General features: G+C 46.4%; 1 protein-coding gene across 1 annotated transcript; it reads right to left on the reverse strand.

Moving 5' to 3' along the window:
* Positions 1–104: 104 nt before the first annotated feature.
* Positions 105–25042, reverse strand: LOC109945734 (uncharacterized). The gene is made up of 2 exons (XM_020552074.3): positions 24206–25042; positions 105–4319 (listed from the first exon to the last, which is right to left on the reverse strand). Exons 1-2 carry the CDS (start codon positions 24615–24617, stop codon positions 3061–3063), a joined length of 1671 nt encoding a protein of 556 aa, XP_020407663.2. The 5' UTR covers positions 24618–25042; the 3' UTR covers positions 105–3060.
* Positions 25043–25057: the final 15 nt, after the last annotated feature.

Here is a 25057-nt window from a genome sequence, read left to right on the forward strand (position 1 = left end):
ATCCAGATCACCTGTTGTGAACCCGGCTGCGATGCGCAGGGCGGGGAGGAGTGCACCACGAAGGGTGGGATATTAAGGTGGATTGAGTAGAAGAACGCAGGGAATAGGGTATCCTGTGTGGCGGCTGGGAGCTAAGATCACCAGATGGCGTAGGTTCTGCCAGGGTGATCAAGCAGCCGCACCCACAGGCACAACTTCTTTGATAAATCTCCTAGTACAATCTAAGGCCACCTTTATAGCTTAGGTGCCTAACCATATTACAGATTTTCTAGGGGATAAGATAACTCTCCCGGGAGGATAAGCCTCCTTAATTATTGCCTAACTTTTAGTACTTCTTAACAAACTAAATCTGGCGCCTAGCATAATGCCTTCCAACAAAAGAATCTACAACACTTCCCCCCTCCCCAACAAACAGCTCGTCCGCGAGCGCCACATGTGGATATTGGCGTTTAAATGCCTCAACTTCTTCCCATGACGTATCTGCTTCTGAGCGCCCTACCCATTTTACCAGCAGCTCCCAGACTCCTCTATTCAGCCTTGCTCGGAGGACCTTCTCAGGCGATGGAATAACCCGCCCATGTAACAAGGGTGGTAAGGGAACCAGCTGTGTTGGCACGGTGCCTTCGAACTTCTTCAGGAGAGCAACATGGAAAACGTCATGAATGCGTGCATTTGGTGGTAGTTGCAGCTTGTAGGACACCTCCCCTATCTTTTGTGTGATTTGATATGGACCATAAAATTTTGGTCCCAACTTGGAGGGAGAAGCCGTAGTGACCCCTACAGCCGTTCGCTGTTGTAGCCGTAGCCAGACCCAATCTCCCACACTGAATTCCACTTCTCTGCGACGCTGATCCTGGTAGCTTTTCATAGTGACTTGAGCTTGCACTAGACGTGCTTTGATTTCCTCAAGAAATGCATCTCTGTCCTGCAGCTGGACATCAACGGCTGCTACCTTGGAGTTCCCTGGCTGGTAGGAAACCATAGGAGGAGGGTCCCTGCCATACACTACTTTGAATGGCGAGCACTTTAGAGCCGACTGATATGATGAATTATAGCAATATTCAGCCCATGGAAGCCACTTCAACCACGATTTAGGCTGATCCCCAGCGAGACAGCGGAGGTACATAGTTATAATCCGGTTCACCACTTCTGATTGACCATCTGATTGTGGGTGAAAGGCTGAGCTCATCTGTAACTTAACCCCGGCCATGTGAAACAGTTCAGTCCAAAACTGGCTAGTGAAAACTGTGTCCCGATCACTTACAATGGAACATGGTAGACCATGGAGTTTGACAATATCATCGAAGAAAGCCTTCGCCACTGAGACTGCTGTGTAGGGGTGGCCCAAGGCAATGAAATGGCCATACTTTGAGAATCGGTCTACAACTGTCAGCACTACTGACTTGCCACCAACCTTTGGAAAGCCCTCAATGAAGTCCATTGATATGTCAGCCCAAACCATAGAAGGAATGGGCAAGGGTTGCAGCAAACCAGCTGGATGAAGGTGCTGAGTCTTGTTGCGTTGGCAAACTGCACAACTGCGCACGAACTCACGTACCCGGTGGAGTGCTTTTGGACTGTAAAAAGATGTTCTCCACCTGTGAATTGTCTTTTGCACGCCTTCATGACCAGATTCATGAGCTTGGGCAAGAAGTACAGACCATAATGATGACGCCTCTGGAATGAATACTTTGCCCTTGAACCGTAGCAGACCATCCGTTGTAGTCCTACCCGGGCTAGCAGTGCCATCAGCCAACTGCTTGCAGATTGCAGCCACCTGTGAATCAGTTTCAGCTTCTGCCTTTAAAGTAGCAAATAAATCAAAGGAAGGCGAGGAGATGGTGTACATAGTTCCCATATCCTCATCCCGACGGGACAGCGCATCTGCTGCGCCATTGAGTTTGCCTGGCCGGTATTCCACCGTAATGTCATATCCAAAAAGCTTGCTGACCCACGTGTGTTGAGGAATCGTTGACAATCGTTGATCGAGCAGGAACTTCAAGCTATAATGGTCAGTCCGGACTGTGAATGGTCGACCCCATACATATGGTCTCCAATGCCGAACTGCTTTGACCAACCCAATCAATTCCCTCTCATAGGCTGGCAGTTTCTGATGATGGCGAGACACAGGCCTGCTGAAAAATGCTATGGCTCCATCCCCTTGGTGTAGAACTGCCCCAAATCCTGAGCCCGACGCATCACAGTCAATGAAGAATCTTTTGGTGAAATCGGGTAACTGAAGAAGTGGTGCTGTTAATAGTGATTGTTTCAGCTGGCAAAAAGCCTCTGCTGCCTCATCTGTTCATTGGAAGGCATCCCTTTTTAGAAGAGCAGTGAGAGGGCTTGCAACAGACCCATAACCAGCTATGAACTTGCGATAATATCCTATAAGACCAAGAAAACCGCGGAGAGCTCTGAGTGTACGTGGTATTGGCCACGACTCCACTGCATCCACTTTAGATGGATCCATAGCGACCCCCTGTGCTGATACAATATGTCCAAGATATGACACTGCCGGTTCACCGAAGGAGCATTTGGAACGCTTGAGAACTAGCTCGTTGTCACTCAGCAGCTGGAACACCTGCTTTACATGCCTCAGGTGGTCTGTCCAGGACGAACTATATATTAAGATGTCGTCGAAGAAAACCAGTGTGAACTTTCGGATGAAGGGCTTCAAGATGTCATTCATGAGAGCTTGGAAAGTGGATGGTGCATTGGTAAGGCCGAATGGCATTACAAGAAACTCGAAATGACCACAATGTGTTCGGAAAGCTGTCTTGTGGATGTCGCTGGGATGCATTCGAACTTGATGATATCCACTGCGAAGATCAAGCTTGGTGAAGAAGCATGAACCCCGTAGCTCATCTAGAAGTTCATCAACCACTGGGATTGGAAACTTGTCTTTTACTGTTTTTGCATTCAACTCACGATAGTCTATACAAAACCGCCATGTATTGTCTGCCTTCTTTACCAACAAGACGGGCGATGAAAATGCTGATGTGCACTCACGAATGATCCCCTGCTGCAACATTTGGTCACACTGCCTCTCGATTTCATCCTTCAGAAGTTGGGGTATCTGTACGGTCGCACTGCCACCGGTTCTGTTCCAGACAGTAACCGAATATGATGATCATGGCGACGCGAAGGCGGCAGACCGTGTGGTTCTTCAAACAAAGCAGCAAATGATTGTAGAAGTTCCTCCATGCATTCTCGGCTTTTGTCAATGGCTGTGCTGCAGAGAATCGGGTCCCCCATGCCTGTCAAGCGGATCAGCCGTCCTTGGCGCCAAAATGCCATGGTGTGGTTGTCAAAATTACATATGACGGGTCCTAAAGACCGCAACCACTCAACCCCCAGAACTAGATCGAAGCCGTCCAATGGTAAGGAGTAGCATGTTGTGGGGAAATCCTCAGTGCCGATGGTGAGTGTGGTAGTGACCCTGCCCCTGCTGGATATGCGCTCGCCATTGGCCACTTTTACTGAGAGACCGGGTTGAGGAACCACTTGTAAGCCTAGGCGCGATACTGCAGCGTCACAAAGAAAAGTGTGGGTGGAACCTGAATCAACCAATGCAGTGAGTGTGATGCCATTGATGCTGACCGGAAGTCTGAGGGTGTCAGCGACTCCTATTCCGGTCATAGCCTGCAGTGAAATACCCAAGTCTTCTGGTAAGCCAGTTTCTGTGGTGGTGTCATCTTCCTCCAGTTCTAGCAGGAACACGCCGCGAGCAGTACACTTGTGATCAGGAGAATATTTCTCTTTGCAATGGTAACATTCACCATTGGCTCGCTTAGCAGCAATCTCCTCAGGAGATAGACGTCGGAAGCGAGGCCTGCTGGAGGCCGATGATGTTGGTCGTGCTGCTGCAGTTGTTGGGGATTTGGATGGCGCTGCTGGTGCCTGATATGAGGTGGTGTTGGAGCTGGCAGATAGCAGCAGACGTCTTTCATACACTCGGGCCAAATGCATTGCCCGTTGAAGTGTCTCTGGCATCTCCATCTCCACATCAGTGCGCAGGGGCTCCCCCAATCCTGCTGTGTACATGTTGGTCTGCTGCCGATGAGTCATGTCATCACAGCGGCACAGGATTGTTAAAAACTGTCGAGTGTAGTCTTCGACGGTGCCGGTGCGCTGTAATGCTTTCAAGTCAGCCATGCCATTGAAACGGAGTGGTGGCCCAAAACGCATCTGGAGAAATTCTATAAACCTTGACCAAGTGAGTACGCCACCAATGTCACGCTCCAGGGCATAAAACCACTCCGCTGCGACACCTTCCAAGTGCAAGGATGCCTGCCAAACCCGCTCATCTTGATGAACGCCTGTAGGAAACAGGTGACGCCTAAGAGGGGGGGGTGAATTAGGACTTCTAAAACTTTTACTAAACTAGGCCACAATTAAATCCCTAGAGCAAAACCTATGCAAATAATCAAAACTAGAATGTGCAAACTAGGTTTTGTCTAAGTGTTGCTATCTCTACCGCAAAGGCTAAGTTTCAATCTACACTAAATAAGTATGACTACAAGATTGAAACTTAAATGCTTAATATAAATGCGGAATGTAAAGAGCTAAGTAGAGAAGCAAACTCCCGTGGATGACGCCGGTATTTTTACCGAGGTATCCGAAACCGCGCAAGGTCCCGACTAATCCTCGTTGGTGCCCCTAGGCAAAGGGAAGCCCACGCGAGGGCCAAGCACCACGGTCGAGTAACTCCGTAGAGAGCCGCGGGCCTTCTCCACGCGCAAGTGGTGCTCCGCTTCCGGCTCCTCTCGGACGCTCCCCGCCGTCTCCACTATCGAGCTTCCGGCTGAAACGCCGCGGGCCTCGTTCCCTCCGGTACACGGTGGCGGCCGTGACACAAACGCGGTTGTCACGGTCTCGCAAGACTCTCGCCCCACTCGGTACAATCAAGGTTATTATGGCGTCGCCTAGGCGTCGCCTAGGCGACGCCTAGGCGTCCAGGCGGCTGTAGAAGCTTGGCGTCGGGCTCGCCGCGCCATGGATGCGTATGGCGTCGCCGCGCTCGCCTAGGCGTCGCCATGGCGTCCAAAATTCGCCACGGACGCCGCGGAATTGTTTTAGGGCTAGCGGCTGGCGCCTCTGCGCGCGTAGTTTTGGGTTTACAATCGCGCGCAGCGCGCGGATAAAGCCTTTCCAGTGCCGCGCCGCCTCTCCTCCAACTGGACTCGTCGCGCCGCCGCCTCTCCTCCACCTCCAGTCCTCCACTCGTCGCGCCGCCGCCTCCTCCAGCCGGTGCGCCGGGCCGCCGCCTCCTCCAGCCAAGCGGCAAGCGCCAGTCCGGTCCGGTTCTTTCCTCTGCTGCCTCCTCCAGCCAAGCGGAAATCCTCTGCTCCAGCCGGTCCCAAGCGGAAATCCTCTGCTCCAGCCGGTCCAGTTCTTTCCTCTGCTGTCTGCTTCTTCTTCCTCAATTCCTCTGCTGTCTGCTCTTGAACTTCCCCAGTTCCTCTGCTCTGCTGCTGGCTGCTCTCCCTAATCTCCTATTTTTATGCAGCATAGCACTATAGCAGCAAGCCAGCAACACTACAGCAGCCAGCAGGCAGCAGCACCCTCATCATCAATGGCTAGCCCATCTTCAGTCAACAATGTCAACTATGATCCAAAGACAGACAAAGCAAGGAAGGCTAGCTCAAATGATCCAGGTTGGAAGTATGGTTATTGGGCAAATTTGGCAAATAGAGATCAAGTGACATGCACCCTTTGTGACACCATAGTTTCTGGAGGGATAAAAAGGCTAAAGCAGCATCTAGCAGGTGGTTATGGAGATACAAAGATATGTTCAAAGACCACTACTGCAATTAGAAAGGAGATGAGGGATTACTTGGAATCCAAAAGAAGGAAAAGAGTTATTTTCCTAGATGATAATGAGCAGCAAGAGGAGGAAGAGGAAGTAATGGTGGTGGATGCAGCAGCTGAATCTGTTCAAGTTCAACAAGATGAACCTATAGAATCCCAAGGCTCTAAGGTACAACCAAGTTCAGGGACTGCAGCCAAACACAGGTGTGCAACCTATCTGTACAAGGATACAACATCAATCAAGACCAAGGCAAATCAAGCAAGCAAGCAAAAGTCAATTGTGGAGATGCTTCGGAAATCACCTGAAGATGTAGTTGATGAAAGGCGTAAAGGGTGTTCTCAACCCACAATTCCATCCAAGATGAAGTCCAAAGAGGAGAAGAATTATGTGGATATGCAATGGGCTTTGTGGTTTTATGAATGTGGTGTGCCATTTAATGCTGCAGCAGCAAGACAATTTCAGGTTGCAGTTGAGGCAACTGCCCAGTTTGGTTCAGGCTATAAGCCTCCATCTCCATATCAACTTGGGCAGCCATTGCTAAAGGATGCTGTGAAATTGACAAGTACTATGAGGGAGGAACATGAGAGGGCATGGAAGCATTATGGTTGCACGCTTATGTCGGATGGATGGTCAGATAGGAGGGGCAGGCATTTGATCAACTTTCTTGTGAATAGTCCAGAGGGGACATACTTCTTAGAGTCTGTGGATGCATCAAGTGAAGTTCATGATGCATTTATGCTAGCTGATTTATTAGGGAAGAAAATTGAAGAGATTGGGAAAGAAAAAGTGGTTCAGGTTATCACTGATAATGGGGCTAACTACAAGGCAGCAGGTAGGATACTTATGGAGAGGTTTCCTTCACTTTTTTGGAGCCCATGCGCTGCACATTGCTTAGATCTTATGCTAGAAGACATAGGAAACTTGAAGGAATTTAAGAAGCCCATTGTACGTGCAAGACGTGTCACAACTTTCATCTATAGGCACGGTAGAATTCTTAGTTTAATGAGAGAGAAGACAGGTGGGGCAGATCTTGTGAGAGCTGCAGCCACTAGATTTGCCACTGCTTTCCTTACTTTGAAAAGTTTGTACAAGCACAAGGATCCTTTGAAGGCCCTATTTCTTAGTGAAGAATGGAATGAAAACAAGTTGGCAAAAACTGCTGCAGGTAAGGAGGCTTGTGATATTGTGCTCTCTGTGGAGTTTTGGAATAAAGTTGAAGATTGTCTTAGAGCTTCAGCCCCTCTCCTCATTGTACTTAGAGTGGTTGATGGTGATGAGAAACCTGCAATGCCAGAGGTCGCGGCACTAATGAAACATGCAAAAGAGAAGATCAAGCTAAGCTTTGCTATTGATAGCAAGAAAAGCTTACTTAAGAGAATCATAGACATCATTGAGAAACGATGGATGAAACAAATGGACCATCCTTTGTATGGGGCTGCTCTTTATTTGAATCCAGGAAAATTGCATCCTCTCATTCGAGATGATGATGATGCAACTGTTGGCCAACTAAGAGGTTGTTTCCTTGATGTGCTTGCAAGAATGGTGGATGATGAAGAAACAAGAGCCAAGATTGATGCTCAATCCTTAGACTATGAAGCTCTTAGAGGAGAGGCCTTCTCAAACAAAATGGCCAAGAACAACCTAGAGACAATGAACCCACGTAAGTGATGCTTGTCTAATTGTCTTGTAATTGCAGCAGGTTTTATACATTAACATCTAAATTTATGTTGTATTTCACATTTGGCAATCAAGTTGATTGGTGGCGTTCATATGGTGGGCGTGCTATTGAGATTCAAAGGTTTGCTAGGTGTATTGTTGGTCTTTGTGCTTCATCATCGAGTTGTGAGAGAAACTGGAGTAGATTTGAGTTTGTGAGTATTGTTGTCTTTGTCTAATTGTTTAATTCTTAGCTTGTGTCTAGAATTTAAGCCAACAAATTATTCTTTTGTAGATCCATACAAAGAAACGTAATAGGTTGCTGCATAAGAGATTGAATGATATTGTCTATGTTTCCTACAACCGAAGGATGAAGACTAGGTTTCAAATAAGGCGTGAGAAGAAAGGGAAAGGTTTTGACCCTTTGGTCATTGAAGAGTTTGATTGGGATAATGAGTGGGCTGATTCCTCCTATGTGCAGCCTCAAGGTGCTCGTGGGTGTGATTGTGGTGAGGATGAGAATGGCCTTACATGGGAACTTGTTGATCAAGCTGTGGGTGCATCAAGCTCGCTGCGAGGCCGAAATCTTCCAAGGAATGCCAACAAGCGTGCAAGAGTTTCACACTCAAGGTTTGACTTTGAAGAAGATTTTGGTTCAGCCAATGAAGAAGAGGAGGACCAAGATCCACATGATGATGTTGATGTGACTGATTCTGAAGATGCACATGATGATGTTGGTGGAGAAAACACTGAGGCTGCTCCAGATGAGTTCGAAGATGGATATTGACTCACTAAGAGTTGGCTGATTTCAGATTTGCAGCTTACCTAATTTTGTGCAGTGCTTCAATGCTTCACTGCTTGTGCTCTTAATCAACTAGTCTTTTAATCTTTTGATTGATCTATGTCGCTAAGTCATTATGGGGCTGGACTGGAACTAATTTAATTATGCCACTAAGACTAGCAGTCTAGCATATGTTGCTGCTGCTATTTTATTCCCACCAATGTATTGTGGGTTTAATTTGATATACATGTCTGCTGCTTACTGTTTTAATATGTCAATATTCAAAGGTTAATGTAGCTTGCAGCTTGAAAGAAAAGAAGAGGGGTTGGATCTTCGATAAGAGAGATGGATCATGGATGCTACAAGAACAACAAAGAGAAGGGCAGAGTACATACCAAATCATGGACAACAAAAAAGCTTGTATTGTATTCTCTAACCTTACCAATTTTGTTATTGCAAGTGTTAGATTGTTAGGATTTTTTTTGCATATCCTCGCCTAGGCGATCCTCATATGGCGTCGCCTCGCCGCACGCCTAACTCGCCTAGGCGTTTGGAAGGGGGTCGGTCGCCATGTCTCGCCTTAACGCCTTAATAACCTTGGGTACAATTACAATGGCTCACGCAAGAGCCGAGGGGTTGTGAGGTTTATCTAAACTCACTCAACAATCTAGGGTTCACCTAGAGCAAGCGCTAAAGCGGTCTAACTAACCTAAGCACTTCGCAAAGCACCTACGCTAATCACCGAGTGTTTCTATTAAGCACTTGGGTGTTTGAGCACTTGGAAATATGCACTATGTGTCTTGGTATGTTGCTTGGGCTCTCACACCCTAGAGAATGGCCGGTTGGGGTGGTATTTATAGCCTCCACACCCCAAACTAGCCGTTGGACAGAAAGCAGCAGCTTTCTGTCGTCGGGTGCACCGGACAGTCCGGTGCACCGCCGGACACTGCACAGTAGATGTCCGGTGCACGCCACGTCAGCCGACCGTTGGCGCCTATAGCAGTCGACCGTTGGATCCGACCGTTGCCGTCTGCCCGTTGGCACACCGGACAGTCCGGTGCTACAGCCAGAGAGCGCCTGTCTGCGGCCTCTCTGCGCAGACTGTCTGGTGCCTCACCGGACAGTCCGGTGCACACCGGACACCAATGTCCGGTGCGCCACCAGGCGCTGGCTGACAGCCCTTATCTTGGATTTCTTCGCTGATTTCTTCGGGCTTCTTTGTTCTTGAGTATTGGACTCCTATGCATCTTTTTATGTCTTCTTTTGAGGTGTTGCATCTGAAAGGGAATTAGGCTTACACCTAGTTCCTAAATAATTTTGGTGGTTGAATTGCCCAACACAAATATTGGACTGACTAGTTTGCTCTAGTGTATAAGTTATACAGATGCAAAAGGTTCACATCTAGCCAATAAAAAGATCAAGTGTTGGATTCAATAAAGGAGCAAAGGGGCAACCGAGGGCACCCCTGGTCTGGCGCACCGGACTGTCCGGTGTGCCACCGGACAGTGAACAGTACCTGTCCGGTGCACCAGGGGACTCAGACTCAAACTCTTCACTCTCGGGAATTCTCGGAAGCCGGCGCGCTATAATTCACCGGACTGTCCGGTGTGCACCGGACATGTCCGGTGCTCCAAGGAAAGCTCGGCCTCCTGAACTCACCAGCCTCGGGTTCGCGCGACAGCCGCTCCGCTAAAATTCACCGGACTGTCCGGTGTGCACCGGACTGTCCGGTGTGCCAGCGGAGCAACGGCTCCCTGCGGCGCCAACGGCTCCCTGCGGAGCATTTAATGCGCGCACAGCGCGCGCAGAAGTCAGAATCGCCCATGCCGGTGCACCGGACATCAAACAGTACATGTCCGGTGTGCACCGGACACCCAGGCGGGCCCACAAGTCAGAAGCTCCAACGGCTAGAATCCAACGGCAGTGATGACGTGGCAGGGGCACCGGACTGTCCGGTGTGCACCGGACTGTCCGGTGCGCCATCGAGCAGACGCCTCCAGCCGACGGTCACTTTTGGTGGTTGGGGCTATAAATACCCCAACCACCCCACATTCATTGTCATCCAAGTTTTCCCACTTCTTAACCACTTACAAGAGCTAGGCATTCAATTCTAGACACATACAAAGAGATCAAATCCTCTCCAATTCCACTCAAGCCTTTAGTGACTAGCGAGAGAGATTTGCCGTGTTCTTTTGAGCTCTTGCGCTTGGATCGCATTCTTTCTTTCTCTTTTGCTCTTGTGATCAACACTCAATTGTAACCGAGGCAAGAGGCACCGATTGTGTGGTGGCCCTTGCGGGGAAGTTTTGTTCCCGGTTGATTGAGAAGAAGGAAAGCTCACTCGGTCCGAGGGACCGTTTGAGAGAGGGAAGGGTTGAAAGAGACCCGGCCTTTGTGGCCTCCTCAACGGGGAGTAGGTTTGCAAGAACCGAACCTCGGTAAAACAAATCCACGTGTCACTCTCTTTATTTGCTTGCGATTTGTTTTGCGCCCTCTCTTGCGGACTCATTTATTATTACTAACGCTAACACCGGCTTGTAGTTGTGATTATTTTTGTAAATTTCAGTTTCGCCCTATTCACCCCCCCCTCTAGGCGACTATCAATTGGTATCAGAGCCAGGTTCTTCATTAGAGCCTAACCGCTCGAAGTGATGTCGGGAGATCACGCCAAGAAGGAGATGGAGACCGGCGACAAGACCACTACAAGCCAAGGGAGCACCTCATCGGAAGAGTCCCGCACCAAGAAAAGGGAGAAGAAGAAGAACTCCTCCAAACGGAAGGAGAAAAGATCTTCCTCTTCTCACCACAAGGAGAAGAAGGAAAAATCTTCTTCTCACAAGCCGCATCGGAGTGGGGACAAGCACAAGAGGATGAGGAAGGTGGTCTACTACGAGACCGACACTTCATCGACATCTACCTCCGGCTCCGACGCGGCGTCCGTCACTTCTAAACGCCAAGAGCGTAAGAAGTATAGTAAGATTCCCCTACGCTATCCTCGTGTTCCTAAACATACACCTCTACTTTCCGTCCCATTAGGTAAACCACCAACTTTTAATGGTGAAGATTATGCTATGTGGAGTAATTTAATGCGATTTCATCTAACCTCTCTCCACAAGAGTATATGGGATGTTGTTGAGTATGGTGTACAGGTACCATCTATAGGGGATGAGGACTATGACACGGACGAAGTGGCCCAAATCGAGCACTTCAACTCCCAAGCCGCAACCATCCTCCTTGCCTCCCTAAGCAAGGAGGAATACAACAAAGTACAAGGATTGAAGAACGCCAAAGAGATTTGGGACCTACTCAAGACGGCGCACGAGGGTGATGAACTCACCAAGATCACCAAGCGGGAAACGATCGAGGGAGAGCTCGGTCGCTTCCGTCTTCGCCAAGGGGAGGAGCCACAAGACATGTACAACCGGCTCAAGACCTTGGTGAACCAAGTGCGCAACCTCGGGAGCACAAAATGGGATGACCACGAAGTGGTTAAGGTTATTCTAAGAGCTCTTATTTTCCTTAACCCCACTCAAGTACAATTAATTCGTGGGAATCCTAGATATCCACTAATGACCCCCGAGGAAGTTATCGGGAATTTTGTGAGTTTTGAATGCATGATTAAGGGCTCCAAAAAGATCAACGAGCTTGACGAGCCTTCCACCTCCGAGGCGCAACCAGTGGCCTTTAAGGCAACGGAGGAGAAGAAGGAGGAGTCTACACCAAGTAGACAACCAATTGACGCCTCCAAGCTCGACAATGAGGAGATGGCCCTAATCATCAAAAGCTTTAGGCAAATCCTCAAGCAACGGAAGGGGAAGGACTACAAACCTCGTTCCAAGAAGGTTTGCTACAAGTGTGGTAAGCCCGGTCACTTCATTGCAAAATGTCCTATGTCTAGTGACAGTGACAGGGGCGACGACAAGAAGGGAAGAAGAAAGGAGAAGAAGAAATACTACAAGAAGAAGGGCGGCGATGCCCATGTTTGTCGGGAGTGGGACTCCGACGAAAGCTCAAGCGACTCCTCCGACGACGAGGACGCCGCCAACATCGCCGTCACCAAGGGCCTTCTCTTCCCCAACGTCGGCCACAAGTGTCTCATGGCCAAGGACGGCAAAAAGAAGGTAAAATCAAGGTCCTCCACTAAATATGAAACATCTAGTGATGAGGATGATGACAAAAATGAGGAGGAAAACTTGCGCATTCTTTTTGCTAACCTTAACGTGGAACAAAAGGAAAAATTAAATGAACTAATTAGTGCCATCCATGAAAAGGATGATCTCTTGGACTCCCAAGAGGACTTCCTAATCAAGGAAAATAAGAAACATGTTAAGGTTAAAAATGCTTATGCTCTAGAAGTAGAAAAATGTAACAAATTATCTAGTGAGCTAAGCATGTGCCATGACACTATTGCCAACCTTAGAAGTGAAAATGCTAAATTAATTGCTAAGGTAGATTCTCATGTTTGCATTGATCCTAGAAATGATAATGTTGATTTACTTGCTAGGATTGATGAGTTAAATGTTTCCATTGCTAGCCTTAGAAATGAGAATGAGAAACTAATTGCTAAGGCTAAGGATTTTGATGCTACTATTTCCGACCTTAGAACTAAAAATGATATGTTGCATGCTAAGGTTGTTGAACTAAAATCTTGCAAACCCTCTACATCTAATGTTGAGCATATTTCCATTTGTACTAGATGTAGAGATATTAATGTTGATGCTATCCATGATCACCTAGCCTTAATTAAAAAACAAAATGATCACATAGCTCAACTAAATGCTAAGATTAGAGAGCATGACTTAGAAAATGAAAAATTTAAATTTGCTCGTAGCATACTTTATAATGGGAGACGCCCCGGCATCAAGGATGGCATTGGCTTCCAAAGGGGAGACAATGTCAAACTTAATGCCCCACCTAAAAATTTGTCTAACCTTGTTAAGGGCAAGGCTCACATGCCTCAGGATAACGAGGGTTACATTTTGTACCCTGCCGGTTATCCCGAGAGCAAAATTAGGAGAATTCACTCTAGGAAGTCTCACTCTGGCCCTAACCATGCTTTTATGTATAAGGGTGAGACATCTAGCTCTAGGCAACCAACCCGTGCCAAGTTGCCTAGAAAGAAAACTCCTAATGCATCAAATGATCATGCCATTTCATTTAAAACTTTTGATGCATCTTATGTGCTTACTAGCAAATCCGGCAAGGTAGTTGCCAAATTTGTTGGGGGCAAACACAAGGATTCCAAGACTTGTGTTTGGGTACCCAAAGTTCTTGTATCTAATGCCAAAGGACCCAAAACAGTTTGGGTACCTAAAGTCAAGAACTAAATTTGTTTTGTAGGTTTATGCATCCGGGGGCACAAGTTGGATACTCGACAGCGGGTGCACAAACCACATGACCGGGGAGAAAAGAATGTTCTCCTCATATGAGAAAAACCAAGATCCCCAACGAGCTATCACATTCGGGGATGGAAATCAAGGTTTGGTCAAAGGTCTTGGTAAAATTGCTGTATCTCCTGACCATTCCATTTCCAATGTTTTTCTTGTAGATTCCTTAGATTACAATTTGCTTTCCGTATCCCAATTATGTAAAATGGGCTACAACTGTCTTTTTACTGATACTGGTGTTACTGTCTTTAGAAGAAGTGACGATTCAATAGCTTTTAAGGGAGTGCTAGAGGGTCAGCTATACTTGGTAGATTTTGAAAGAGCTGAACTCGACACTTGCTTAGTTGCTAAGACTAACTTGGGTTGGCTTTGGCACCGCCGACTAGCCCATGTTGGAATGAAGAATCTTCACAAGCTTCTAAAGGGAGAACACATTTTGGGACTAACCAATATTCATTTTGAGAAAGACAGGATTTGTAGCGCATGCCAAGCTGGGAAGCAAGTTGGAGCCCATCATCCACACAAAAATGTCATGACTACCGACAGGCCGCTGGAGCTACTACACATGGACTTATTCGGCCCGATCGCTTACATAAGCATCGGCGGTAGTAAGTATTGCCTTGTAATTGTGGATGATTATTCTCGCTTCACTTGGGTATTCTTTTTACAGGAAAAATCTCAAACCCAAGAGACTTTAAAAGGATTCTTGAGACGGGCTCAAAATGAGTTCGGCTTAAGGATCAAGAAAATAAGAAGCGACAATGGGACGGAGTTCAAGAACTCTCAAATTGAAAGCTTCCTTGAGGAGGAGGGCATCAAGCATGAGTTCTCTTCTCCCTACACGCCACAACAAAATGGTGTAGTGGAGAGGAAGAATCGAACTCTATTGGACATGGCAAGAACCATGCTTGATGAGTACAAGACACCGGACCGGTTTTGGGCCGAAGCGGTCAACACCGCCTGCTACGCCATCAACCGGTTATATCTTCACCGAATCCTCAAGAAGACATCATATGAACTCCTAACCGGTAAAAAGCCCAATATTTCATATTTTAGAGTTTTTGGTAGCAAATGCTTCATTCTTATTAAAAGAGGTAGAAAATCAAAATTTGCTCCTAAAACTGTAGAAGGCTTTTTACTTGGTTATGACTCAAACACAAGGGCATATAGGGTCTTTAACAAGTCCACTGGACTAGTTGAAGTCTCCTGTGACGTTGTGTTTGATGAAACTAACGGCTCTCAAGTGGAGCAAGTTGATCTTGATGAGATAGGTGAAGAACAGGCTCCATGTATCGCGCTAAGGAACATGTCCATCGGGGATGTGTGTCCTAAGGAATCCGAAGAGCCTCCAAGTACACAAGATCAACCATCCTCCTCCATGCAAGCATCTCCACCAACTCAAAATGAGGATGAGGCTCAAAATGATGAAGAGCAAAATCAAGAAGACGAGCCACCTCAAGATGATAGCAATGATCAAGGGGGAGATACAAATGATCAAGAAAAGGAGGATGAGGAAGAACCAAGACCGCCACACCCAAGAGTCCACCAAGCAATCCAACAAGATCACCCCGTCGACACCATCCTCGGCGACATTCATAAGGGGGTAACTACTCGATCTCGGGTTGCTCATTTTTGTGAACATTACTCTTTTGTTTCCTCCATTGAGCCACACAGGGTAGAGGAAGCTCTCCAAGATTCGGATTGGGTGGTGGCGATGCAAGAGGAGCTCAACAATTTCACGAGGAACGAGGTATGGCATTTAGTTCCACGTCCTAACCAAAATGTTGTAGGAACCAAATGGGTCTTCCGCAACAAGCAAGATGAGCATGGTGTGGTGACAAGGAACAAAGCTCGACTCGTGGCCAAAGGGTATTCACAAGTCGAAGGTTTGGATTTTGGTGAAACCTATGCACCCGTAGCTAGGCTTGAGTCAATTCGCATATTATTGGCCTATGCTACTTACCATGGCTTTAAGCTCTATCAAATGGACGTGAAAAGTGCCTTCCTCAACGGACCAATCAAGGAAGAGGTCTATGTTGAGCAACCTCCCGGCTTTGAAGACAGTGAGTACCCTAACCATGTCTATAGGCTCTCTAAGGCGCTTTATGGGCTCAAGCAAGCCCCAAGAGCATGGTATGAATGCCTAAGAGATTTCCTTATTGCTAATGGCTTCAAAGTTGGCAAGGCCGATCCTACACTCTTTACTAAAACTCTTGAAAATGACTTGTTTGTATGCCAAATTTATGTTGATGATATTATATTTGGGTCTACTAACGAGTCTACATGTGAAGAGTTTAGTAGGATCATGACACAGAAATTCGAGATGTCGATGATGGGGGAGTTGAAGTATTTTCTAGGATTCCAAGTCAAGCAACTCCGAGAGGGCACCTTCATTAGCCAAACGAAGTACACTCAAGACATTCTTGCTAAGTTTGGGATGAAGGATGCCAAACCCATCAAGACACCCATGGGAACTAATGGGCATCTCGACCTCGACACGGGAGGTAAGTCCGTGGATCAAAAGGTATACCGGTCGATGATTGGTTCATTGCTTTATTTATGTGCATCTCGACCGGACATTATGCTTTCCGTTTGCATGTGTGCAAGATTCCAATCCGACCCTAAGGAATCCCACCTTACGGCCGTAAAACGAATCTTAAGATATTTGGCTTATACACCTAAGTTTGGGCTTTGGTACCCTCGGGGATCCACATTTGATTTGATTGGTTATTCGGATGCCGATTGGGCGGGGTGTAAAATTAATAGGAAGAGCACATCGGGGACTTGCCAGTTCTTGGGAAGATCCTTGGTGTCTTGGGCTTCAAAGAAGCAAAATTCGGTCGCTCTTTCCACCGCCGAAGCCGAGTATATTGCCGCAGGACATTGTTGCGCGCAATTGCTTTGGATGAGGCAAACCCTGCGGGACTACGGCTACAAATTAACCAAAGTCCCTTTGCTATGTGATAATGAGAGTGCAATTAAAATGGCCGACAATCCCGTCGAGCATAGCCGCACTAAGCACATAGCCATTCGGTATCATTTTCTTAGGGATCACCAACAAAAGGGGGATATCGAGATTTCTTACATTAATACTAAAGATCAATTAGCCGATATCTTTACCAAGCCACTTGATGAACAATCTTTTACCAGACTTAGGCATGAGCTCAATATTCTTGATTCTAGAAATTTCTTTTGCTAAGCTTGCACACATAGCACTTTTGAATACCTTTGATCATATCTCCTTTATATGCTATGACTAATGTGTTTTCAAGTCGATTTCAAACCAAGTCATAGGTATATTGAAAGGAAATTGGAGTCTTCGGCGAAGACAAAGGCTTCCACTCCGTAACTCATACTTCGCCACCACTCCGAGCAACTCTCTCTTCTTTGGGGGAGAAATGAGCATCAAGGAAAAGGACTTCATCCTTGGGGGAGAGAGTAAAAGCTCAAACGCAAAAGGACTTCGTCTTTGGTATAATCTTAACTCACTTATTTATGACCAAAGGGGAAGATTGCACTTCAAGGGCTCTAATGATTCCGTTTTTGGCGATTCATGCCAAAAAGGGGGAGAAATGAGCCCAAAGCAAAAGGACCGCACCACCACCACCAAATTCAAAAACTTAGTGCTTTCCAAAAGTCTTTATCATTTGGTATCCTATTGTGTTCAAAAGGGGGAGAAAGTAGTATTTCAAAAATGGTATATCAAAACCCTCTTGAACACTAAGAGGTGGATCTCCTTTAGGGGGAGTTTTGTTAAGTCAAAGGAAAAAGCATTTGAAACAGGGGGAGAAAACTTCAAAATCTTAAAAATGCTTTGCAAAATCTTATTCATTCACCTTTGACCATTTGCAAAAAGAACTTTGAAAATGATTTACAAAAGAGTTTGCAAAAACAAAACATGTGGTGCAAGCGTGGTCCAAAATGTTATATAAGAAAGAAACATTTCATGCATATCTTGTAAGTAGTTATATTGGCTCAATTCCAAGTAACCTTTTCACTTACATTATGCAAACTAGTTCAATTATGCACTTCTACATTTGCTTTGGTTTGTGTTGGCATCAATCACCAAAAAGGGGGAGATTGAAAGGGAATTAGGCTTACACCTAGTTCCTAAATAATTTTGGTGGTTGAATTGCCCAACACAAATATTGGACTGACTAGTTTGCTCTAGTGTATAAGTTATACAGATGCAAAAGGTTCACATCTAGCCAATAAAAAGATCAAGTGTTGGATTCAATAAAGGAGCAAAGGGGCAACCGAGGGCACCCCTGGTCTGGCGCACCGGACTGTCCGGTGTGCCACCGGACAGTGAACAGTACCTGTCCGGTGCACCAGGGGACTCAGACTCAAACTCTTCACTCTCGGGAATTCTCGGAAGCCGGCGCGCTATAATTCACCGGACTGTCCGGTGTGCACCGGACATGTCCGGTGCTCCAAGGAAAGCTCGGCCTCCTGAACTCACCAGCCTCGGGTTCGCGCGACAGCCGCTCCGCTAAAATTCACCGGACTGTCCGGTGTGCACCGGACTGTCCGGTGTGCCAGCGGAGCAACGGCTCCCTGCGGCGCCAACGGCTCCCTGCGGAGCATTTAATGCGCGCACAGCGCGCGCAGAAGTCAGAATCGCCCATGCCGGTGCACCGGACATCAAACAGTACATGTCCGGTGTGCACCGGACACCCAGGCGGGCCCACAAGTCAGAAGCTCCAACGGCTAGAATCCAACGGCAGTGATGACGTGGCAGGGGCACCGGACTGTCCGGTGTGCACCGGACTGTCCGGTGCGCCATCGAGCAGACGCCTCCAGCCGACGGTCACTTTTGGTGGTTGGGGCTATAAATACCCCAACCACCCCACATTCATTGTCATCCAAGTTTTCCCACTTCTTAACCACTTACAAGAGCTAGGCATTCAATTCTAGACACATACAAAGAGATCAAATCCTCTCCAATTCCACTCAAGCCTTTAGTGACTAGCGAGAGAGATTTGCCGTGTTCTTTTGAGCTCTTGCGCTTGGATCGCATTCTTTCTTTCTCTTTTGCTCTTGTGATCAACACTCAATTGTAACCGAGGCAAGAGGCACCGATTGTGTGGTGGCCCTTGCGGGGAAGTTTTGTTCCCGGTTGATTGAGAAGAAGGAAAGCTCACTCGGTCCGAGGGACCGTTTGAGAGAGGGAAGGGTTGAAAGAGACCCGGCCTTTGTGGCCTCCTCAACGGGGAGTAGGTTTGCAAGAACCGAACCTCGGTAAAACAAATCCACGTGTCACTCTCTTTATTTGCTTGCGATTTGTTTTGCGCCCTCTCTTGCGGACTCATTTATTATTACTAACGCTAACACCGGCTTGTAGTTGTGATTATTTTTGTAAATTTCAGTTTCGCCCTATTCACCCCCCCCTCTAGGCGACTATCAGCATCCTCATTGCCTTGGTCCAATTTCTTCGCATCCTGTGAACTACAAACACAAATACTAGAAAACTTATTAGTTCACGGATTGTGTTGTTCATCAAACACCAAAACTCAATTAGCCAAATGGCCCGGGGTCCATTTTCCTTACAATCTCCCCCTTTTTGGTGATTGATGACAACACAACCAAAGCAAGCAAATAATACAATTATTTGAGTGAAAATATGCAATCTACTTGCTAAGATGCATGATTGTCCCCACAATGTGATATTATGGACTTAAGCCTCCCCCTAACTCCATAATTCACTGACTTCCTATTTTTGGACCAAATAACCAAAACCACTTGAAAAGCCATTTGTAGATATAAAATTTTAAATTGGTGTTTGGTGTTTGATATAGTTTTCATTGCTTTGGTCCCTAAACTTCTCCCCCTTTGGCATCAACCACCGAAAAGGAAGACATTAAAAGCATGTAGGAAGTAAATAAAAGCTTGCCCTCATCAAGAATTGTATCAAATGATATCACTAGAAGGATATTAAATTGAACTATGTGAATGATACCACTTGAAGGAGTCCTCAAAAGATTACTCCCCCTAAATGAGTTGTCTCCTTTAGAAAGAGTTTTTCTCCCCCTTTAGAGACGAAGAAATACTCCCCTTGACAGAGATCCTCTACTTAGGAAAAAGCATGTGAAAATTAGAGGTGCAAGACATGATTTGAAAAGACTAACTTCCCTTATACATAGGTAACAGAATATGAGTTAACCACTTATGCATTTTTAGCAACATGGAAGTATATGATATGAAATATAGTCTAATCAAATATTGGAGAAGACATGTAAATGATACTGAATGTAGTCTCAAAAGATACCAATTGAAAGTCAATGGTGAGCTTGAGAGACATGAGAGTTCTTGGAGATTTTGCAATGGAAGATTGTTGTCTTTCTCCGGGGACTTCATTTTCCTTACAATGAGACTATCACAAGAAATAGACTTGAAAAGGTGTTAGTCTCAAAGTGTTAGATTATAGAGTAACCTCCCCATAAAGATGTGCATACAAGTTTTGAATACTTGTAGGAGACATGCACTTTGATTTGATATCAAGAGGGGTAAATTATCTATAATCCAAACTTTGGCACATATAGGTTAAATGATACAATTTGTAGATATCAAAATTTTCAATTGATGCATCATTTACTATGGAGTGATATAGAAGCTATGTGCCGTGCTTAAATAAACATTTTAAGCCATGTAGGTTTGCTTAAGTATATGAATTAAGAACAAGCACTCCTACCATATGATTTACCTAGTATGCATGATTTTAAACAAAAGTACATAACAAATGCAATACTAGGCAAGGAAGGTAAACTAGATAAAAGATAAATAGATACGCATATCTAAAAATGAAGAATACAATAAAGCTAGTTACCTCAGTCATGGGTGGGAAATTTGGGTCCAAAGTTTTCACTAACCCACTTGGCAATAAACTTGATCCAGTATGATGTACCCCATGATATACATCCCAACTTTGCCAAGTCTCCAAATTTCCCGAAGACCTTCGGTCCACTTACTTCCCTTTCGGGATCCAAACCTTCTTGGTGTTTTTCATGGTTGAAATTATTTCCTTTGGCACCCAGATACGTTTGGCCCCCTTTCCTTTGTTGGCTTGCTTGTTGGCCTTGATTGCTATCACCTTTCCATTCTTTTTCTTCTTGATCAAATATGGTGTAGCATCCTTTTTGTTCACCTTTTTGATGTAGGTGTTGGAGATTTTGCTTGATGGCTTTTGCTTGAGCTTTTGCCTTTGTTTATCCCCGGTCATCGCCTTGCATTGGAAAGACTTGTGGCCTTCCATGTGGCACAGCCTACAAATCACAGTTTCTCCCTCTACAGGCTTGTTCACTCCCACAGTGGTGTTATCCTGTGGAGGTCGGATTTGTTTGGCTTTGCCTTTCTTGTCATACAAAGTCTTGCCAAGGCGAGCCACTTCTTGCTTTAATTGTTCATTTTCCTTTGCAACCTCATCCGAACATGTCTCTACAACAATATTCTCAACAACAACTTGGTTGCAGGGGTTAGAATCATCAATTAAATCAAAGCAGGAAGTAGAAGCATCTTTCTTAATTATTTCAGGCATTTCAATTAAAGATGCTGCTGGGGTGCTACCAATGTTTTCTAGCTTAGTAGTTAGCTCATTATTGTGTATGCTAAGAATTTCCATTTTCTCTAGCAAATTTTCAATAGCTTCTTGGGAGCTAGCTAACTTAGCCTTAAGTTTTTCATTCTTTTTAATAAGGCTATCATCGGTAGCAGTGGATGGAGCACTAGATTCTAATAGCTCAATTTTAGTTGATAGCTCACAGTTTAAGTTTGCAAAAGTTTCAAATTTTTCTAGCAAACCTTTGTAATCATTTTGAGAGCTAACCAACTTATTTTTCAAAGTTTTAAGTTGAGCTTTTTGCTTAGTGCAAACATCCTGAAAAAATTTTACGGCTTCCGCAAGCTCATCTAGAGAGGCCTTTCCCTCACCTTCATCATCACTACTACTTTCATCACTAGAGGATGGAATGCTTTTGTTACCTCTTGCCATAAGGCATTTGTGTGATGACCGTGATGATCGTGACGAGGACCGGTGGCTGCGTGTCCTTGAAGGTTCATCTTCACTTGAAGAATCATCCCAAGTTCTAACACTTGTGAGTGCCTTGCCTTTGCTCCTCTCCTTTTTGGGTTTGGCCATATTTGGACAGTTGTCCCTAAAGTGGCCCTTCTCCCCACATGCGAAGCATCCTCTCTTCCTTTGCTTTTTCCTGTCAATGTTAAAGAGAAGATCCTCGACCTGCAGGGGCACACTCATTAGATTAATCTTGCGGATCATCCTCATTACCTTTCCGACGCGTCGGATTGTTTCTTCGTCCTCGGAGGATGATGTGCATGGTTGATTATCTTCATCATCATCACTTTCTTCTTCTTCTTCCTCTTCTTCGCTTGAGGAACTTGGAGTGGGAGCCTTCTTTTTGCCCTTCCTTTCATCACATGCAAAAGCATATGGCTTTGAGGAAGTTGGCTCCTCTCCCCGACTCATTTTTCGCGACATCTCAAAGGCCGCGATTTTCCCAATCACAATGGTCGGGGTCATGTTGCTCAAATCCTCCATGTTGTGAAGGATGGTGATGATGCTCCCATATCTTTGTTGTGGTAGCAGAGAGATAATCTTCCTCACAATGTCCGCATCACCTAGCTTATTAATGCCAATAGAGTTGAGCTCATTAATTATTAGATTCAAACGAGAATACATGTCTCTAACAAGCTCATCATCTTTCATGGCAAAAGAATTATACTCATTTAAGACTAGGCAATGTTTTTGCTCACGGACATTGGATGTGCCGTCATGGAGCTCATGCAATTTTAGCCAAATCTCATTAGCAGTTTTCAAGGTAAATACTTGATTAAAAATATCCATGCTAAGAGATTCATACAAGCAATTTTTGGCTCTAGCATTTAAATGAATTTCTTTTTCCTCACTCGTGGTGGGTTTCTCGGGATTCTTGAGGGGTTTCATCCTGTCACGAGTGACTCTCCAAACACCTAGATCAACGGCCTCTAGGTAACAAGCCATTCTAGCACTATAATATGGGAAGTTAGTGCCGTCGAAGTGTGGTGGCCTATGGGTATCCATCCCTTCCTCTAAAAAGCGTCGGCTCTTTTAGCGGTGAAGCTAAAGCGTTTCAAATGAGCCAAACCGGCTCTGATACCACTTGTAGGAAACAGGTGACGCCTAAGAGGGGGGTGAATTAGGACTTCTAAAACTTTTACTAAACTAGGCCACAATTAAATCCCTAGAGCAAAACATATGCAAATAATCAAAACTAGAATGTGCAAACTAGGTTTTGTCTAAGTGTTGCTATCTCTACCGCAAAGGCTAAGTTTCAATCTACATTAAATAAGTATGACTACAAGATTGAAACTTAAATGCTTAATATAAATGCGGAATGTAAAGAGCTAAGTAGAGAAGCAAACTCTCGTGGATGACGCCGTATTTTTACCGAGGTATCCGGAACCGCGCAAGGTCCCGACTAATCCTCGTTGGTGCCCCTACGCAAAGGGAAGCCCACGCGAGGGCCAAGCACCACGGTCGAGTAACTCCGTAGAGAGCCGCGGGCCTTCTCCACGCGCAAGTGGTGCTCCGCTTCCGGCTCCTCTCGGACGCTCCCCACCGTCTCCACTATCGAGCTTCCGGCTGAAACGCCGCGGGCCTCGTTCCCTCCGGTACACGGTGGCGGCCGTGACACAAACGCGGTTGTCACGGTCTCGCAAGACTCTCGCCCCACTCGGTACAATTACAATGGCTCACGCAAGAGCCGAGGGGTTGTGAGGTTTATCTAAACTCACTCAACAATCTAGGGTTCACCTAGAGCAAGCGCTAAAGCGGTCTAACTAACCTAAGCACTTCGCAAAGCACCTACGCTAATCACCGAGTGTTTCTATTAAGCACTTGGGTGTTTGAGCACTTGGAAATATGCACTATGTGTCTTGGTATGTTGCTTGGGCTCTCACACCCTAGAGAATGGCCGGTTGGGGTGGTATTTATAGCCTCCACACCCCAAACTAGCCGTTGGACAGAAAGCAGCAGCTTTCTGTCGTCGGGTGCACCGGACAGTCCGGTGCACCGCCGGACACTGCACAGTAGATGTCCGGTGCACGCCACGTCAGCCGACCGTTGGCGCCTGTAGCAGTCGACCGTTGGATCCGACCGTTGCCGTCTGCCCGTTGGCACACCGGACAGTCCGGTGCACACCGGACAATCCGGTGCTACAGCCAGAGAGCGCCTGTCTGTGGCCTCTCTGCGCAGACTGTCTGGTGCCTCACCGGACAGTCCGGTGCACACCGGACACCAATGTCCGGTGCGCCACCAGGCGCTGGCTGACAGCCCTTATCTTGGATTTCTTCGCTGATTTCTTCGGGCTTCTTTGTTCTTGAGTATTGGACTCCTATACATCTTTTTATGTCTTCTTTTGAGGTGTTGCATCCTCATTGCCTTGGTCCAATTCTCTTCGCATCCTGTGAACTACAAACACAAATACTAGAAAACTTATTAGTTCACGGATTGTGTTGTTCATCAAACACCAAAACTCAATTAGCCAAATGGCCCGGGGTCCATTTTCCTTACAATGCCCATGCCGCGAAAATATGTGTCGCATTTGTTGATCCAAGGCAAGGGGTCAGCTTCACCGTCAAAGTGTGGAAAGGTAAAATTTGGTCGCCGTGGTCCACCGTCTTCATAGCGATCACGGTGGCTACTGTGCAGTGGAGCTCGGCGACCACCGCCGAATCCGCCATTGTAAGCGCCAGAACTGGGAAGCTCTGCACCTGCGTGACTCTCCAGGGCAGGACCCGTGGACAGGGTAGCCGCGGCCAGAGGTGGCGCTAGCGGTGATCCTGTCGGCTGAACAGGTTCCTGTTCTAGGAGAGCGAGCCGTTGAGCGTGGGCGTCCAGGCGGTTGTTCATTGTGGCCAGCTGTCCCAGAATACGGTCCAGCTTCTCGGAGTCAGTCATCTTCCCAGGATCTTCGTCGCTGCCGGACATGGATGTCGCTGCAGCTTTGGAATCTGATACCAAATTGTTGTGAACCCGGCTGCGATGCGCAGGGCGGGGAGGAGTGCACCACGAAGGGTGGGATATTAAGGTGGATTGAGTAGAAGAACGCAGGGAATAGGGTATGCTGTGTGGCGGCTGGGAGCTAAGATCACCAGATGGCGTAGGTTCTACCAGGGTGATCAAGCAGCCGCACCCACAGGCACAACTTCTTTGATAAATCTCCTAGTACAATCTAAGGCCACCTTTATAGCTTAGGTGCCTAACCATACTACAGATTTTCTAGGGGATAAGATAACTCTCCCGGGAGGATAAGCCTCCTTAATTATTGCCTAACTTTTAGTACTTCTTAACAAACTAAATCTGGCGCCTAGCATAATGCCTTCCAACAAAAGAATCTACAACATCACCACACAACGCGCCACCAAGGG

The sequence above is a fragment of the Zea mays genome, chromosome 4 (assembly GCF_902167145.1).
Source record: "Zea mays cultivar B73 chromosome 4, Zm-B73-REFERENCE-NAM-5.0, whole genome shotgun sequence".
NCBI classification, from domain to species: domain Eukaryota; kingdom Viridiplantae; phylum Streptophyta; class Magnoliopsida; order Poales; family Poaceae; genus Zea; species Zea mays.